The 17,121-nt window shown below is 49.3% G+C and overlaps 1 protein-coding gene across 1 annotated transcript in view; it reads right to left on the bottom strand.

Moving 5' to 3' along the window:
• MTUS2 (microtubule associated scaffold protein 2) overlaps positions 1-17,121 on the bottom strand; it is a 415,310-nt gene that overhangs the window by 10,834 nt on the left and 387,355 nt on the right. The window contains exons 9-11 of the mRNA XM_032611616.1: positions 13,551-13,765; positions 5,843-5,948; positions 2,530-2,603 (exon numbers count right to left, since the gene is read on the bottom strand). Coding sequence (XP_032467507.1) covers positions 2,530-2,603; positions 5,843-5,948; positions 13,551-13,765 — 395 coding nt within the window. The remainder of the gene's footprint in view (positions 1-2,529; positions 2,604-5,842; positions 5,949-13,550; positions 13,766-17,121) is intronic.

The following is a 17,121-nucleotide window of genomic DNA, read 5'->3' as shown; positions in this document are numbered from 1 at the left end:
GATCCTCAGGCGCACAATGGTGCCCCAGCAATCAGACAGGACGTGCTGTTCTTCAACTTGGATTGGCTACTTTATGCCAAGGTAAGAGCACCAAGACCCAGCTGGTGACCTGGCCCGGCATGGACCACTTGGAGTTAACCAACGGCCCCATAATAATGATGATGATGGCAAACGTAACAACGCCTGAAACTATTATAATAGCACCAGCTGCTGCCTAGTGCTCTATGCCCTTTACACATGATGAAATCAATTTATTTTTAAGGCAGGACCAGAAAATTTTTAAACAGAAAATTCTCTCTCTGCCCATCTGGGCCACTACCCCTCTTCAGTGTGCACGGTGCGTCTGCATTATACATTAACTAGATCCCCTTAGAAGACACAGGAATGCCTGCTCACCGGAAGAAAAAGCAATTTTCTCCTGGCGCCAGCAAGGTAACTCCTTAGGAGATAACATTCCTTTCTCAATCCTGTAAGGGGTCACGATGACCCACTACCTGCCCTGTTGGACTACGTACACTGTCAATATGTTACTTTGATGTAAGACCCTTTGTCTCAAAAATTGATATAACTGTGCATTGACCTCTAAGGGACAGTCCTTAGCGCTTTGTCTTTTAATCTTTAAAAAAAATTTAATACAATTTTTAAAGGTTACTATTTACAGTTATTACAAAATATTCCCCGTGTTGTACAACACATCCTTGAGCCTATTTACACCCAGCAATTTGTACCTCCCCTCCCCCATCCCTACGTGCCCTCCCCCCACTGGTAACCACTAGTTTGTTCTCTGTATCTGTGAGTCTGCTTCTTTTATGTTACATTCACTAGTTTGTTGTGTTTTTTATATTCCACATATAAGTGACATCATACAGTATTTGTCTTTCTCTGACGTATTTCACTTAGCAGAATGCCCTCCAAGTCTATCCATGTTGCTTCAAATGGCAAAATTTCGTTCTTTTCTATGGCTGAGTAGTATTCCATTGTACACCACATAAAGACTGTCTCCCTTTGGTTCTAATCCTCAGGTTGGCTCAAATAAAATTCTCCATTTCTTTCTTGGATTGACTATTGATTAATGTTTTCATTGACACATATATTTCCCTTAAGCTGCTCACACTTTGAGGAAGGAATTGGCATTATCCCCATTTTACAGATGGGTAAACTAAGCTTATGTAGCTGTCCAAGATTTCAAAGCTATTAAGAGAAGGTACAGTGGGGATTTAAACCTCAAACTCAAATCTTTTACCCCAAATCTGTTTCTCTAGCTGCCAGTAGCCCAAGGAGACTGGCCTAAGCAACTGTACCCACCTCACACCAGAAAATCTCCAGCTCAAATGGATTCTGCCCATGAGTTACCACTAAAATGTGCACAATTCATGACTGTGTGATGTGAGTGGCAAAGTGAAGACTCACGGATGAAGCAGAACTCTCCCTTCTTTTGGTTTTGGACTGTTTGGGGGTTTCTGATACATCACAGTATGGCTGTTACCTTCCTGGTTTGTGTTCCTTAAGGGTAATATATCTGGGTGGTGTGGGATGTGGGGTACACAAAGAAGTTTGGGGTTAATCTGCCAAGGATAAGCCACGCAGGGGGCACGTGGGCATCCACGGACCGATGGACCGGGGGTGGGTTTGCAGCAGGTGGTTTTTCCCATTTAAACCTTTGTGAATAGTACACTCAATAGTGTGACACTCCATAACCCTAGATTCTTTTCTCGGCAGGGCAGGCTCTGTGCAAGAAACACTGCCTGGGGAAAGTGAGCCATTGAAGAAACAAAACTCCTGCTCTTTGTACTAGAATTATGGTAATCACCTCCCAAATTTCCAGGTGTGAATGTCCCTAATATTTAAAAGGTAATCTTTCTATGAATGGGACGTCCACAGCTGGCAATGGAAGCAGGGCCACCAGCCTCCCCCTGGCTTCCCAGGCAGCCCCACTCTAGGGCTGGGGGCGGCCAACATCTTTTCACAGAAGCAGCTGATTGGGGTCTCTGGAAGGCAGAGACCTCCATTCTCCCCTTCGAGATCAGAAGGAAGCCAGGGAGCGCCCCTGGCATCTGAGACCCACACTCTGTGTAGGTTTCAAGTGGGACGCCAAGAAGCTTCATAACATCTCCAGAGGATTGAAGTTGCTTTTACAATTCCCAGAACATGTCCTGTGATTTCTGCCCTACATGAGTCTCCTTACCCCGTTACCCCTGCCTAGAATGCTCTGCTCCCTAATCCTCCCCTTTCCCCAAACATGACTCTGACCGCAAGCACATGGGGAGCCGTCTCTCGGAACCCCTGTGGCGCTAACGGTATTATTCATTCTGTGCAAGTATGTGTTACCTTCCGTGCTGGTCTGTCACTATTTGTATCACAGCTCTGAGTAGACAGAAAACTCCTTAAGGGCAGGGAGTAGGTCTTATTTACCCCCATATTCCAATGCTTAGTACAGGATCCAGTACACGGTAGGTGCTGGATAAATGTCTGCGGACAGGAATAACAATGCTGCCATTATCTTGATGCTGGAGTTAAGGAAACACTGACCTGTAATGACAGCCGCAGCTTTTCAAAATTTTCTTCCAATTCTTTCTTTTCAAGCTCGTGGGTAGATATCAGTTCTGGAGAGAAGACATCAAATTGTTAAGTTGATCTTTCTTTTGAAAAGGGATCAAACAAGATTCTTTTGCCAGGCTAAGACTAGTGACGTAGGTGAGTAAGGGACACCAGTATATAGCAGACTTAAGCCTAAAGAGACCTCTCCATTAGTTTGAAATTGTATGCAATGTTATTTAGGAGAGAGGGAGAAAGGATGAGGAAGGAAATAGGAGAAAGGGCGAGGGTTAAGAAGAAAGAAAGGAGGGAGGGACGCAAACAGAGCACAAGCGCACACATGCACGCGCACACACACACACACACACACACACACACACACACACACTCACTTTTATACCCAGCTCTACCAACACCCTGGCCAAGTCAGATTCTCCATTCACAGCACTCACTGAATTCTCCAACTATTCCTAATGGTAAAACCACTAGGTAATTAATGTTAAATCTCCCTTTTCTTCCCTCCCAGGATCACTCTTCTTTTCTACCACGAAGCCGCAATCTCGGGCTGAAGCAGGGACCTTTCCAAGGAGAGCGGAGCATGGGCTTGCTGGAGAATGGACAGGTGAATGGGACCACTGCTGTGCCTGCAAAGTCACCTTGGCGGCCTCTGGGCCACACTCTGGAAACCACAGATGCTAGGATTTGCTTAAGCAAAGAGTCGATGTTAAGCCACTCAGAAGGAAGGACTCATTGGACTGGTTCCTCTTGGGGAGTTTGGAGCAATTCTATTCCGTGAAAAGTGTCATTCCAGTGATAATTTGCAAGATAGGCAGCAAGAGATGTCATGTAAGAGTTATTAAGCAAATGGATTCTGTTTTCCTCCAGATGGGAATAGTCTTATTAGCTGGGTGAAGCCCGTCTCATTCTAGCTACACAAGCAATTTGTTTTCATGTTATAACTGGAGAGAGGAAAGGTCTCATTAATCAACCTGGATCATGTGCTTAGCACAGGAGAGTACTGGAGACCAATAATTGTCATTCCGGCTGGCATAGGCTGCAATTAGGAAAAACTCTGTGGTTTCCATTGACCCAAATCTTTTAACTAATGATGGTTAAAGGTCTCTTAGATATCCAGTTGTTATAGCTGAAATTTACATTTGGGAAAAAAGAAAAAAGTTTGTGCTTGTCTTATTGACATAAAATCAGGTGGGTTTCTGGTCTACCTGCCTTTGTCTGAATGATTACTTTTAATAGTCATTGACAGCATCATCCATAATAATGAAGTTTTTAGCTACCATTACATACGCCTACATTGTCTTCACATTATATGTAAGTCAAAGGCCCTGGATGTGGCATCTAAGCGAGTCTTCATTAGTCAGAAAAATCTACCAAGTCTATTTATACGAAAATCCGGAAACAAAAGGCGACACTCATTGTAACATTTCCGTTCCTGTTCCCTTTCCTGAGACCATCTTCCTACAGTGTAGTGATGGGCTTTAGGGCATCTTCAGAGACCCTATACCTCACATGCAAAGAAAAGTCAGTATCTATTAGGTGGCATAAACCATGGCGACTATCTATGTACTCATAATGTATTTCATTATTTTAAGGTCCTGACACTCTGTCCCATGCTTAAGACTGTGCTCTAAGAGAGTGCTTCTCCAATTCTGCTACATATTAGAATCACCTGGGGAGTTTTAAAAAATCCCGATGCCTGGGCTGCACCCCAGAGCAATTAAACCGGAACCTCTGTAATGGGAGCTACACATCAGTATTTTTTAAAAAACTCTCCAGGTGGTTCCAATGTGCATCCAAGGGTGGGAGCTGGTACTCTAAGCATGAGACACGCTCTCAGGAACAGGAAATACATTTAACTAGTTCTCAGGAAATTCCTCTCCCTTGGGTCCAGCTTGGACTTTTCCACGTATGGGTAGTTCCCAGAGGCGGCGGGGTTGGTGCTCGAGGGGGCAATCACATGAGTATTGATTATTGCACAGTGGGCCTTGTTGTTTACAAAGAACATTTAAAAATAATTTTAAAACTCTGATATTCATTCTCAAAATTTTAGAATTTATTAATCTATTGTTAAATTAATTGTTTTTCATATACTTTAACAATCAGCTGACTGGGGAGGAAAAAATGAGGAAAGGGGAAATTGAAAAACAAATTCTCTATATAACGTTAATGCACGTTAACGTGTAAAAAGCTTCTTTCAAAGAGTCAAAATCTTAGTAGTACCTAGTTAAATGTTGTTGTTATTGTTACAACCCACATAAAATCCTACGTAACCAAAGATAATTCAAAGTTATAAAAAATGTAAAAAGAAAGATCCTGAGAGTCCACTTACATCCATGGTGAATGTGGTCTGAGTGCAAGGTGTGGAGAGCCAGGCCCAGTCAGATGCTGGCGTGGCCCTGACAACACCACACCTGTGGGACGGTTATAAGGCCACAAAACAAGACAAAGCCCCGGATTTCTACACTTACTGTAGAACAGTGGGTCTCAAGCTTGGCTACCTGTTACATTCACCTATGAGCCTTAACAAGCCCAGGCTATAACCTAGACCAGCTACCAAATCCTGCTCTGGGACCAAGGCTCCCAGGGATTCCAGTATTCAGGCAGGGTTGAGAGGATCGGCTTCAGAGGAAAGTACAGTAGTAAGTCCCCTACAAAAGAACCTTCAAGCTGCGAACTTTCAAAGATGCGAATGTGCATTCCATCAACGTCAGGCGTGAGTGACACTGCAGCTGGCCCTCCGTCTGCTACTGCTGACGACTCTTCAGCTCTACCATCTCCCACCTCCTCTCTCCCCTCCAGTCAGTAACTCTTCTTGCCTGTTCGGGCAATGCCGGCCCCTGGATGCCAGCTGTTGTACTGGACTACTGTACTTTTCAAGGTACTGTACTGGAAGATTAAAAATGTTTTCTTTACTTTTGTGTTTGTTTTTTATGTATTACTTGTGTGAAAAGTATTATGAACCTATTACAGGACAGTACTATATAGCTGATTGTGTTAGTTGGGTACCTAGGCTAACTTTGTTGGACTTATGAACGAATTGGACATACGAACGCGCTCTCGGAACTGAACTCATTCATATGTAGGGGACTTACTGTAGTTACCGGGTCCTGGATTTCTGTCTTTTCTTAACCCAAGAAGCAACACAAAGGACAAACCAGGAAGGAAAGGAAGGAAGAAGGGAAAGGGAAGCAAGAGGGAAAGGGAGGGCTTCCCGTGTCTGCATCCGGAGAGGATCAGTGCGCACAGCCCACCCTGCCCGCCCACTGCGCGCACCAAGCCTTGTAGCTACCTTGCACCTTGTGGTCGTGGTCATCCTGCAGGAGCGAGACGGCAACCGTGTGACTGTTTTCCATTTCTAGGAGAGCAGCCTCATGGCTGGCGGTGATGTCTTCCACCTGCAGGAGATCACAGCTCGGGTTACACAGAGAGCCGGGGACCGGGGGCTCCAATGGCCTCGCGGCTTGGAGGACCGAGGTGGACTGCAACTAGGGGAAATGTCAGTGGCCCAAACGTCAAGGGCAGGACACTCTGCTGTGATGGCGGCCACCCTCAGCCTTGTGCCGAGGCAGCAGAGCCAGGATCTGCTGGTGACGCGGGAGTCCCGGAGTCAGGGGCGGCGGGGCAGGGGATGTCACAGGGAAGTCACTGCCACAGCCCTGCCGCTCATGCAACGGGAAGCAGCTCCCCGGGTGGGGTGGGTAGCTGCCGAAGCCACCTCTTTACTGCCCTGGGCCCCCTCTGGACCATTTCCTTCCACCCCATTCCTTCCCCTTCCACCAAGCATTCCGTGAGGTAATAAGGGACAGAAGAGGGTCCTCCCCTACCAGATGGTCTGTTCTGCTTCCTGGCAGCAGGTGGGAGCTACAGCACGCGAGGTATCTGGAGGGAGCTAACATTTATTAAGCTACCCACTCTCGGCTTCTCCACTCAAGCCTCACAGCAATATGATAAAGTAAATGTTTTCATGTTCATTTCCCAGACGAGGAAACTGAGGCTCAGAGAGGCTTGAGGTGTTTTGCCCAAAGGCTAGTAAATGGCAGAGCCAGCAGTCAGCCCAGGGCTGTCTGACATCCACGGCGAAGCTCTGAAACATACTGCCCTTGCCTCCCCCCACAAGACCAGGAACCAGTGCCCAGGGACCCTCTCACCAGCCCCAAGGCAAGTGGGCAGGTGTGTGTGTGTGCTCACCACCCCTGTTCCCAGCCGTGAACCTGCCCCCTGGATCACGGTGCAGACCTCCCCCTGCCCAGGCTGTGGGACCTGCTCCCAAGAAGCTGCTGTTTCTCTGGCTGATGGTACATTTCCAGGAGTTTAATCACAGGTAGTGCAGCCAGCCAGGATTTTTTTTTTTTGACTTTTGTTTTTCATTATATATATATATTTTAAACATCTTTATTGGAGTATAATTGCTTTAGAGTGGCGTGTTAGTTTCTGCTTTATAACAAAGTGAATAAGTTATACATATACACATATCCCCATATCTCTTCCCTCTTGCATCTCCCTCTCTCCCACCCTCCCTATCCACCGCCCCACCCAGGTGGTCACAAAGCACCGAGCTGATCTCCCTGTGCTACGCCAGCCCAGGATTTTTTATTTTCCCCCTTCCTGATCTCTGGCCCCACCACACACCTTCTAACTTTACTGCTTTTGTTACTTTTGTTGTTGCAGCTGTTATTTTAACTTCAAATGTATGACTTACAGGAGTCATGGCATAAGACGACCTCTCCCTGTGATAGCAAACCGGAACAATGTTTCTCCAAATTCTCTGTCGGTGACCCATTGTAAAAACACCATTGTACATTGTTACACACACACACATGCATACGCAGGGCGTGTGTGTGAAACCAAAGTTTCACAAAAGGACACTTTCCCCTCTTACCTGCAGTAATCTCGTTTTTAAATTTTTATTCTATGTTCCTTTGTTGTTTTTCAAAATGCAGTTACAAACCACTAAATTCATTTCACAATGTACTAAGGTGTCAAAACCTAGCATTTGAACAACACTGAACCAGCGCACCTGCCCATGCCCTGAAGCTCTGCAGCGGACCGGCTCAGAACACTGTCCAGCCACCTCTCAGAGGGTCTCATTTCTCTGGGGATAATTCACAGGCTGATCTTTGATCTGTAAAAGGAGGAAGAACTCTTCACAAGAAAGGAAGCCCGCTTGTGAAGGGGACGCATGGGAGTGTTTGTATTTTAAAATGGGATAGATTCCCATTCTGGATACCATCATTGCTTGGGAAAGTTGGCCCGACTTCTCTCTCCTATGGTAAAAGGAAGTGTCATCCACTAAAACAGAAATATCACTGCCAAGACCAACAACGAACTTGACAGAGTTCGGAAAGCTGCATTACGCCATGAAAATGGACATGGTATGCGATGATTCACTTTTATCTACTGGCCATTCTTGAATAAACAATACTTCACTCGAGGCTCAGAGCTATGAATCCACTCAGCAGAAAGGCCGATTACCGCAGTTTTTAATTGTCCAAATCCTGTTTATATGAAGGTTTTTTTTATGGAATCTTTGTCCGAAGACTTTCAGTCTCTTGGAAAAACAAATCATTGGTTAAAAAAAATGGAACTGGTTTTCCTTACGCTCCACTGGTGACTTCCGTTAGAAACAAGTACCCACACCTTGTTTGGAGGTATGTTAGTTCAGTATAAAGAAGAACCCTTCATCAGTCCTTAGTATGATTCTAATTTATTGGGTTCTTACCCAAATTGCCACGGGTGGTTTCAGAAAAGAGATGGATGCCGGGACTACGTTCCAGAAGAGTCCCTTTCGTCCTGGCGGTGGATCTGCTCTGATCAGCAAGGGTGGTGCTTCATCGCATGCCCTCCTGGCTTGGTGGAGTCAGGTCTTTGATTTAGTGGTGATGGAATACCACACCCAATATACCAAGGATGATGTAAGGGTGTGATCTGTCTGTTACAGCCTCTCAGAGGGGCTTTTGGGGATGAAATACTGATCCCCCAATTCCTCCACATGCAATGAGAGGAAAGCCCAGGATGTTCTGAAGGAAACCAGTGAGAGTCAGTGAGCCAAAATCTGGGCATCATGGTCCTTACTCTCGAGTGATTTAGGTTTCTAGACATGCGTATGGTTTTTAAAGACTGTTCCCTCTACAAGGAAGAGGCCGTGCACTGTTGGCCATCCCCTTTCTTATCCCAGTTTCAATCCCCATGGCTTCTCCTCTATGGCTCTAGGCTTCTTTCCAGAGCACGGGGCAGCAGCCCGTCCGAGCTCTCAGCCTGAGAAGACCTCCAGGTCGGCAGGCACTTGAGGGGATTCAGACAAGTTGACCCAAGGGACACAGAAGATATGTTTTGCGTTGTAGATCACCAAAAATGAGACAGAGGCGCTAAACCATTATCCGGCCACAGCAAACTTATGCTGGGTGAAGCTTCATTTTCTTCCTTTTAGAACCTTGGGTGCCCCCGTCCCCCCAAAATCTCTGCTGGGCCAGCCTCCTCCCTCTTCCAGGAGGACAAAGTTCTGAGCTGGCTGCGGAGGTCTGTCCATGTGCCCATCAAGTAGTCCCAGGGGTACAGAGCAGCAGCTGGTCCCTGCACCAGGCTCTGTTCCTGCAGCTGTTTGCTGTTTAGCTGAGTTCCAGCAAAGCAAAGGGCTGGGAAGCCGCCCTCTCCGATGGGTAAGAATAGAGCTGTGGGCTTACTTCATTCAGCCATTTGCAAAATGCAATTATGGGAGCCTTCGGCAATTCACTGAGAGAAGACTTCCATTTAGAATGAAGACGCATGGGCTTTACATTATCTTGGCTTTCCTCATTAAAGAAAACCAGATTAAACTCCCATTCGCCCCCATCTGTGACGTGTCTTCCTATCTGATGAGACAGAGGGAGCTGCCCCTGCCTTTTCTCTCCAGGGCTCTCTGAACGACTCTCCTTCCGGATAACGAGACGACTCACCATCCCTTCTGTCCCTGCATCCCTGCTACATCATCCTGGGTACCGACTCGGAGCAGGCAGCCAGCCCTGCCAGAGCTCCTGGGCTGACTTCATGCCCCTCCGGGCTGTGCCTTTGCCCCTTTGCCGCCCACTATGTGGGCAGGTGTTCACAGAGGCTTCTATCTACCCGGCTCTGCCTCTTTCCAGTGTCCAGAGGCTCTGGGCTGCGATGGGCGGGGCTCTGGCGCCGGAAGACAGAGGGGCCCTCGGGACCTCATTCTATTTGATTAGAGAGTGTGGTTTCGCTGATGGCAGCTGTGCACCTGCTGTGCGGGACGAATATGGGACAGAATGCGAGATGATGGCCGAAGTGGCCTCTGCACGGTCTGATTAAGCGTGGGCACGCTGGGCCTCCCAGTTAAGTCTAAAAGGATGATTTCTTTAGGAAAGGTTACAAAATGTGTCCCGGATATGAGACAAAGCCAACGCGTAAACGCCAAAGGCTGAACACCACTGCTCCTCTGGAAGGGAGTCTGCTCAAAATGCAGAATCCAGAATGCCTTTAGGAACCAGGGGGCCCTGCACGAGGGGCTTCCGGGCCGGGTCAGGGAGAGAGACAAACTGCCACAGGGTCTTGGAGGGAGAGGGTCAAAGGTCACAAGTCTGATCACTAAACACCAGGCTCCGTGGGCGGGCGAGTACATTTGGAGCAGAAAAGGAAAAGCATTTGTGTTTACCTTGAAAAATCTGTTTCGTGTGTCCTGAGATAGGGAAGCTTGGGAAATCTGGCTTCTGTTAATGTGCGGCTAGCTCTAGAATGAGCACTGATTTGATGAAACACCTTTATAATCCGACTTTTAAGATAAGAGTCCTAGCATATCTTTAAAGGCACGTAAGAAAGCCAGGAGGCCAGGCCACGCCCCTGCTCACACCCTAACTTGTCTGCAGGGCTAAAGAAGGAGGCCCTGCACATCCCCCGACACCAGACAGCTGCAGCTCTGGGCCCTGGGAAGCCCCAGTCCGTGACTCTGATTCCATTAGCGCGGGGTGCAGGCAGGAGGAGTGCTTTGCCAGAAGCTCCCCAGTGACTCCCATGTGGAGACAGAGAGAGAAAGACGGTCGCTGCCGCTCGAGGCAAGTGGACGGCTGGATCTTCCTAGGGGCATCCTGCGGTAAGGTCAGAGGTCAGCCGGCCTTCTAGAGGGAGTTCCTGATCGGAGGAAAGCCTCAGAAAATCCTGCGTCAGAACGGAAGCAGCCTCCGCGCTGCCGGCCAGGGCACCGGGGCGCCAGGAGAGGCCCCATTGGTGAACTTGAGTTTTAAGGCTCGAGATGGCAGGATCTATGGGTCAGCCTTGCCGAACGCGACTGTCCCCCACAAAGAGGCCCTGAGTGTGGAGGGTCGGCACAGATTGCTGGAACCACAGACCTTCCAGATCCCCACTGCGGCCAGGCACCGAGCCCCCTCCTGGACCAAATACATGAGCATTTACTCTACCTGGAAATTAGAATATGGCTTGATGTGCATTTCACCTTCTTCCTGGTTGCCTGCGCGCTCCCTGCTGGAGAAGCTGAAGGTCAAGACAACAGCCAACATCCAGCAGCAGGAGCAGAATCAGGGGCCTGAATGCTACGTAGATTTCAGCCATCCATCCCTCCCCCTGCCCCCGACCAGTGGGTTTCTATAGGAAAGATGTACTCGGATGTAAAGCGTGCTGATGCTCTTCCCACCATAAAGCTTTCCCTCATCCTCCCATCTGCAAGGACACTCTCAGTTCCTAAACACAGAATCTGTATTTCCCACTCAGTATTACAGTTTCTGGAGAAACTGCCTCAGAACTTCCCTGGATCTGTAACCCGAGGCTACGGAACAAGCAAGTCCACATTTTATAAATGTTGGCACCTCTTGCAGTGTGCCGTCATGAGGCCGTGTGTGCGGCGGGCCTTCACTGACTATTCTTTGCTTAGATGGATGAATAACCAAATGAATCACTTTAGCTGTAAAGGATCAGGGAGAACAGGACTCAGAGCTCTCACGAGACAGAGCACTTTAAAAATATACATAAGCAGCTCATGTAACTCACTCTCAAGTGGAAAAGTCAGGGCCTCCAATCTCTCCCAGTATGAAATCTTTAAAAGGCCGCTGTCCCAGCTCCAAGGCAGATGAGGCCACACCCCCCAGCACATGCTCCTGCACCGACAAAACGTAGCGAGGTTCTGCCCTGGCTCCCTCCACTGGCGGACGGGCTCCGCTCGGCAGTGGCCCTGGCTTCCCGGTTTCCCACACACGACACCCCAGCATGAGCGTTTGTTCAGAGGCTCATCCTTCTGCCAGGGGACCACCTCCTGCCCTTCCTTCCATCTCTTGGCATCTTCTCAACCAACCCAGAACTTTGGACCAAAAGTCAGTGAATATGGGTATAAATACATTCTTTGTGTAAAACTGGGAATGAATAGCCCCAGGATACAGGGCACAGAACAAGCCAATATCTGCACCAGGTCTGAGCTGTATCAAGGGACCACGAAGCAGGTAAGGCTAAAGACGGCAGCCGTGCAAATGTCCACTTAAAGCCAGCTGAGAAGCCAAGATGCTGAAGGTTCCACCTCTAATCTTAGCCCAGCAGGTAACCTTAGCTGTAACCTATCTGTCTCCCAGCCTCTAAGTCTGTACCACCTCAAGCAGGCAGATGCGTCTGGTTTCCACGGGCCTCTAGAAAAAGGAGGACGACTAACCCAAGATGCTGAATAGAAGAAAGTGTTGTCAAATAGGAGATCGTTTATTCCAACAATAGCACTTATTATTACTCTGAGATTTCTCCCATGCCCGCTATGATCCACAAGCCTCTGGGGACCAGCGCCATCCAGATCACCTACCGGGGAGGCAGCCCAAACGTTCATGATAGTGAAGGGCCACTCGGCACCAGCCTGAGATGTAAAGTGAGCTCTTCACAAATGCCAGTTTACCTTAGGGATACCATGAGCAGACTAGGGGTAACGATACACAATTAGAAGGTGGGCATTAAGGCGTCAGAGCCTTGGAGACTTAGGAGGAAGAGAAGAGGGAGGGGCATACGAGCTCTCTGGGAAGCAGAGTGGTCTCGTCTTCACCTGCCTGTCACACCGGCGCCAACACGGTAACGGACACGGCAGCTGGCCGTGGGGATGGGCACGCCAGGCTCCTACCTGCTTGCAGGCTGACAGACTCCCTGGGAATTCTTCCCCAGCTATGCCAGGATGAATGACCCTCTCCAGGAAGACTGCTGGGCTAAGGTTAAGGAGCGGAACCCTTCTTTCATTCAGCAAATACACACTGAAGACTCGCGCTGTGCAGGCAGGCAGTCCTGGGCCAGAGATTTAGCAGTAAACCCGGCAGAAAGCTCTAGTTCAGTGCTCGAGAGCACGGACCCTGGGATCAGACTGGGTCCAACCCTGGCTCTTTCATGAGCGTGAATGCTGGCAGGTTATTTAACCTCCGGGTCTCAGTTTTCTCACCTGTAAAATGGGGACAATAATGGTACTCCCTCTAAGAGTTATCGTGGGGGTTAAATGAGTTAGTACATGTAAAGAGGGAAGAGCAGGGCCTGGCACACAGCACGTGCTAGATACACATGTGTCTGTCATCATCACTGTCCTTGTGGAATACGCAGAAGATCAATAGGGTACAAAGTAAAAGTTCTCATACATTAGGTAGTAGTAAGTGCCGAGGAAAAACTAAACAGGAAGAGTGTGCACAACGTGGGGAAGGAGCTGTGATTTTGGATCAGGAAAGGCCTCACTGAGAAAAGTCTGCAAGGGAGGGAGAGAGGGAGCCATGGGGTTTCTAGAGGGAGAGCATTCCAGGCAGAGGGCACAGCGAGCAAAAGCCCGGAGGTGGGAGTGTGCCTGGGAGCACAAGGCAGGGAGACCAGAGTGGCTGCCGGGGACGACGGGAGGGGACAGAGGAGAGAAACGAGGTGAGGAGAGCAGGCTTGACCGGAAGCTCACCTGCTTGCTGCACGGACTCCTGGTCAAAGCGGCTCCCCTCCACCTCCCACCCACGTCTCCCGACGACGGCAGGGACAGGGCCCGGGCCGGGGCGCAGACTGACCTGCCGCTGGTGCTGACACCCAATCCGCAGCAGCTGTGTGCGGTGCTCCTCCTGGAGCTGGGCCACCTCGGTCTCGAACTGCAGCTGCAGCCGCCGCTCCAGGTCGCGCAGCTCGGCCTGCTGCCGCCAGCCCAGCCTGCGCACCTCATCCTCACAGCGCCGCTCCAGCTCCGCCTTCTCTCTCTGCAGCTTCTCGCACTTCGCCGCATGGAAGGCTGGGGACAGGGAGAACGACACTTAAAAAACTGGCCAGGATGCACCGAAAGCGCTGCAGCCCCCACGAGTACCACATCAAGGTGGACGTAAGGACCAAGGCCAGGTCCCCATCCTTCTGCAGAGCTTCACCGTTTGTCAAGTGCTTTCCTCCCTACCACATTTGATCCCCAACACAGACCCTGGATGCTGGGGTGAACCTGGGCCCTGGGGAGCTCCGGCAACCGGCCCAAGGTCCCACTCAGCGTGTGAAGCATGAGCTGCGAAGGCAAATCTGGGCTTTCTGACCACAAGCCGCATGTTTCTGCCACTGGATCAGGGCTCGCTGAGGGTCCACAGACCATGGGCATCACAGATACTGGGTGCTTGTTACAAATGCACGCTCCTAGGCACACCCTGGTGGATCAGAAACCCCAGACAGGAGCCCAGCACGTCAACTCTTCACAAGGGCCACGGTGACTCTTACACCCATCAAGGCTTGAGACCTGGGCACGCCTGGAGGCTGGAGACAAGACGGGATGCACGGGATTCTCTCCAGGCTGACATGCTGAATGGGACAATGGCAGAGGAAGTGTGCGTGTGGGTCCTTTCAGTGACCGAGACCTCACCAGCAGCATCCTTCCCCACTGGAGGAAGGACGGGTAACCACTCAACGCCCCTTTGCACGGGTGGGTCGCCCTGCCGCAGTTCTGGTTTGCTTCGCGGGGAGGGGCTGCGACAGCACTTAGAGTTCGTGCCTCCCCTGGGCCAGAGCAGACTGCTCTCGTTTCAAAGTCTCTTCCTCAACTGCAAACTGCTTCCAGGAAGGAGAAAGCCTTCCTTGACAATCTAGTCTGTTTAGGTCCCGTGGAGGCGATGGTGCACACGCACGCAGACATCAAAGTGGACGGATACCTCACTTACTCCACAGAGACTGGGGCCTCCACGCTCCCTGCTCTGTGCCGCAGTCTGGGGAGGCGTGTCGTTTACCCTGAAGTTGAGTGAGCAGTATCTGTACTGGCTCAGGATAATCTGCACACTAGGGGTGGCTGTTACGATCAGGACCATTCATCCGAGGTAGTTACCTGGCATTTGAAACACCCTAACCAGAAGGCCCACCCTAAAGGCGCAGCTAATTCAAGGCTTTCTTTGCCACACTCGGCTCTCAGGGAGTTTGTTAATTAGCACAGGGGATGTTTAAAAACATTTGTTCCCTGGCGAAATGAGCTGTGGACGGGCTGGATCTTGCCCTGTGTGCACAGCGTGTAAGAGTCTGGCCAGCCCAGCAGCCTAACACTGTCCCCAAAGGCCTTCTTGGTCCAGGGCTTCAACTGGCCCTGTGTCCTGTGTCCCATCATTTTTTGGAGGATTCTGACACACAACCGTGAAGAGTTGTTAGGACGTGCCAGTGTAATCAGGGTGTACTGAGGGTGGGTGGTGGGCACCCCCATAGAGGACACACCGTCTGCAGGGAATTTTAAAGCAATAACCACACTGACTTGAAAAGCCCTCTGCTTTTTGCTGTCACCTGTGCCAGCAACTCTAAAGCATGTTGGCGAAAAAATACTCCTCCAAAGTTTTTGGTTGGTCTACATTCTAAGCAATTGCTACAATTACCGTCGAGGTTTTTAAAAGCAATTTTTGTATTTAAAAAAAATCACAAACAGAGAAAAGTCGGAAGTACGGTACAAGGACATTATTGTCCAAATGACGTTTTCCCCCTGAACCATTTGAGAATCAGAGGCTGACTGCTGTCTCATCAACCCCGAATCCCTTAGTATATATTCCCTACAAACAAGGACATTCTCCTACGTAACCACAATGCAGTCATCAAAGTCAGGAATCAACACTGATCCAACAGTGCCCTCCAATGCTCAGACCCATTAAAATTTCACCAGCTGTCCTAATAATGTCCTTTCTAGAAAAAGGATCTCGTTCTGAATCACGAGCTGCATTTAACTATCCTCACTCTCCTTTTGTCTGGGATACTTCCTCAGTCTTCCCTGGATTTTCAGGACCTGGACACTTTTGAAGATGACAGGCCAGTCTTTCCATTTGGCCTCTCTGAGCTTTCCTCATTATGACATTCAGGTCAGGTAGGTCTGGCAGGAATATCACAGACTTGGCACTATGTGCTTCTCATTTGAATATCAATCACATCATCTTTAAATTGAAATTTCTTTTTTCTAATTGTTTATAGAGTGATCAGGAAAATTAGGCTTATGACTGATTATCACAACGTTATCCTGAAAATGATTTTGTGGTATAGAGGAGGGAGTGACACAAATGCTAGGTGTCAAATATGCTAGGGATTCCCTTGAACATATACCTTATTGTCACACCTGCTGTGAGTAAATCTTTCCGGTCAGGTATAGGTACCTCAGGACAAATGGTTGGGCGTGCACCGGGCTTCCCACCACAAGTAGTGAAAGGGCGTTTTGCTCGATCGCTAACAAACACAGCAGGAACAGCAGACTCGGGCTGAGGCCTTCTGGTCCCTGGTAGTGAGGTCACGGGAGGCTACAGTCCCCACAGAAAGAACCTACCAGGAGCTAAAGGTCACAGTGGCTCAGGCCTGGAGGTGGTGGTGAGGAATCACCTGTTCCCAGGAGTCTGAGCCCCAGCTGAAACAGAGCTCCAGCTTTCCCCAAAGACCCTCCAACTTGGGGAAGTTATTAGAATTTCACCAGGGACCCTAGCTAGTGAAAAAGCTATCAGGATCCACAGACTAGGGAAGAGGTGTACATATAAAGACAGGTTTATCCTAGGGTGACTGGGTTTTAACAGAACAAAGACCATGGAACATCCATTAAAAAACAGTGTTTCATGGATTGAGACAAAGCCAGATTGAGGCCAACGGAGAAGCACTTAGTTACACACACAGACACTCTTTTTCCTATTCGTTTCCATCATGGTTTATCACAGGAGACTGGATATAGTTCCCTGTGCTCTGCCCATCCTATATGTAATGGTTCGCATCTACTAACCCCAAACTCCCAGTCCATCCCTCCCCCGCCCCGCCAAGGAGCAATTATTTTACCTACATTGGGGGAGGGTGGAGTGTCATCCAAAACACAAGAATGGCGGGGGGGGGGGGGGGGGGGGCGGGCACAGGGTAATGACGGGTGAGTCCCCGGCAACGAGCCCCGGGGCGGGTTTCTGGGTGCATGGGGGACCTCTTTGGAGGGTGCTCTTGTTTCCGTAGAACTAACTTCCTAGCAGTCTCTGCCCCATGCATCCTGCCCCGGTGGACGGGATCAAAATGAAGCAGTGACAACAACATGTTTGTGTTTAAAACAGGTCCACAAAGCAGTGCAGAGATGAAGCATAAACAACAGCCAAGAAGCATGAGAACAGATGGCCGGCACCATTCACGAGT

The sequence above is a fragment of the Phocoena sinus genome, chromosome 18, assembly GCF_008692025.1.
Source record: "Phocoena sinus isolate mPhoSin1 chromosome 18, mPhoSin1.pri, whole genome shotgun sequence".
NCBI classification, from domain to species: domain Eukaryota; kingdom Metazoa; phylum Chordata; class Mammalia; order Artiodactyla; family Phocoenidae; genus Phocoena; species Phocoena sinus.
The sequence above is the reverse complement of the archived record's forward strand: the minus strand, read 5'-3'. Positions and strand labels throughout refer to the sequence as shown.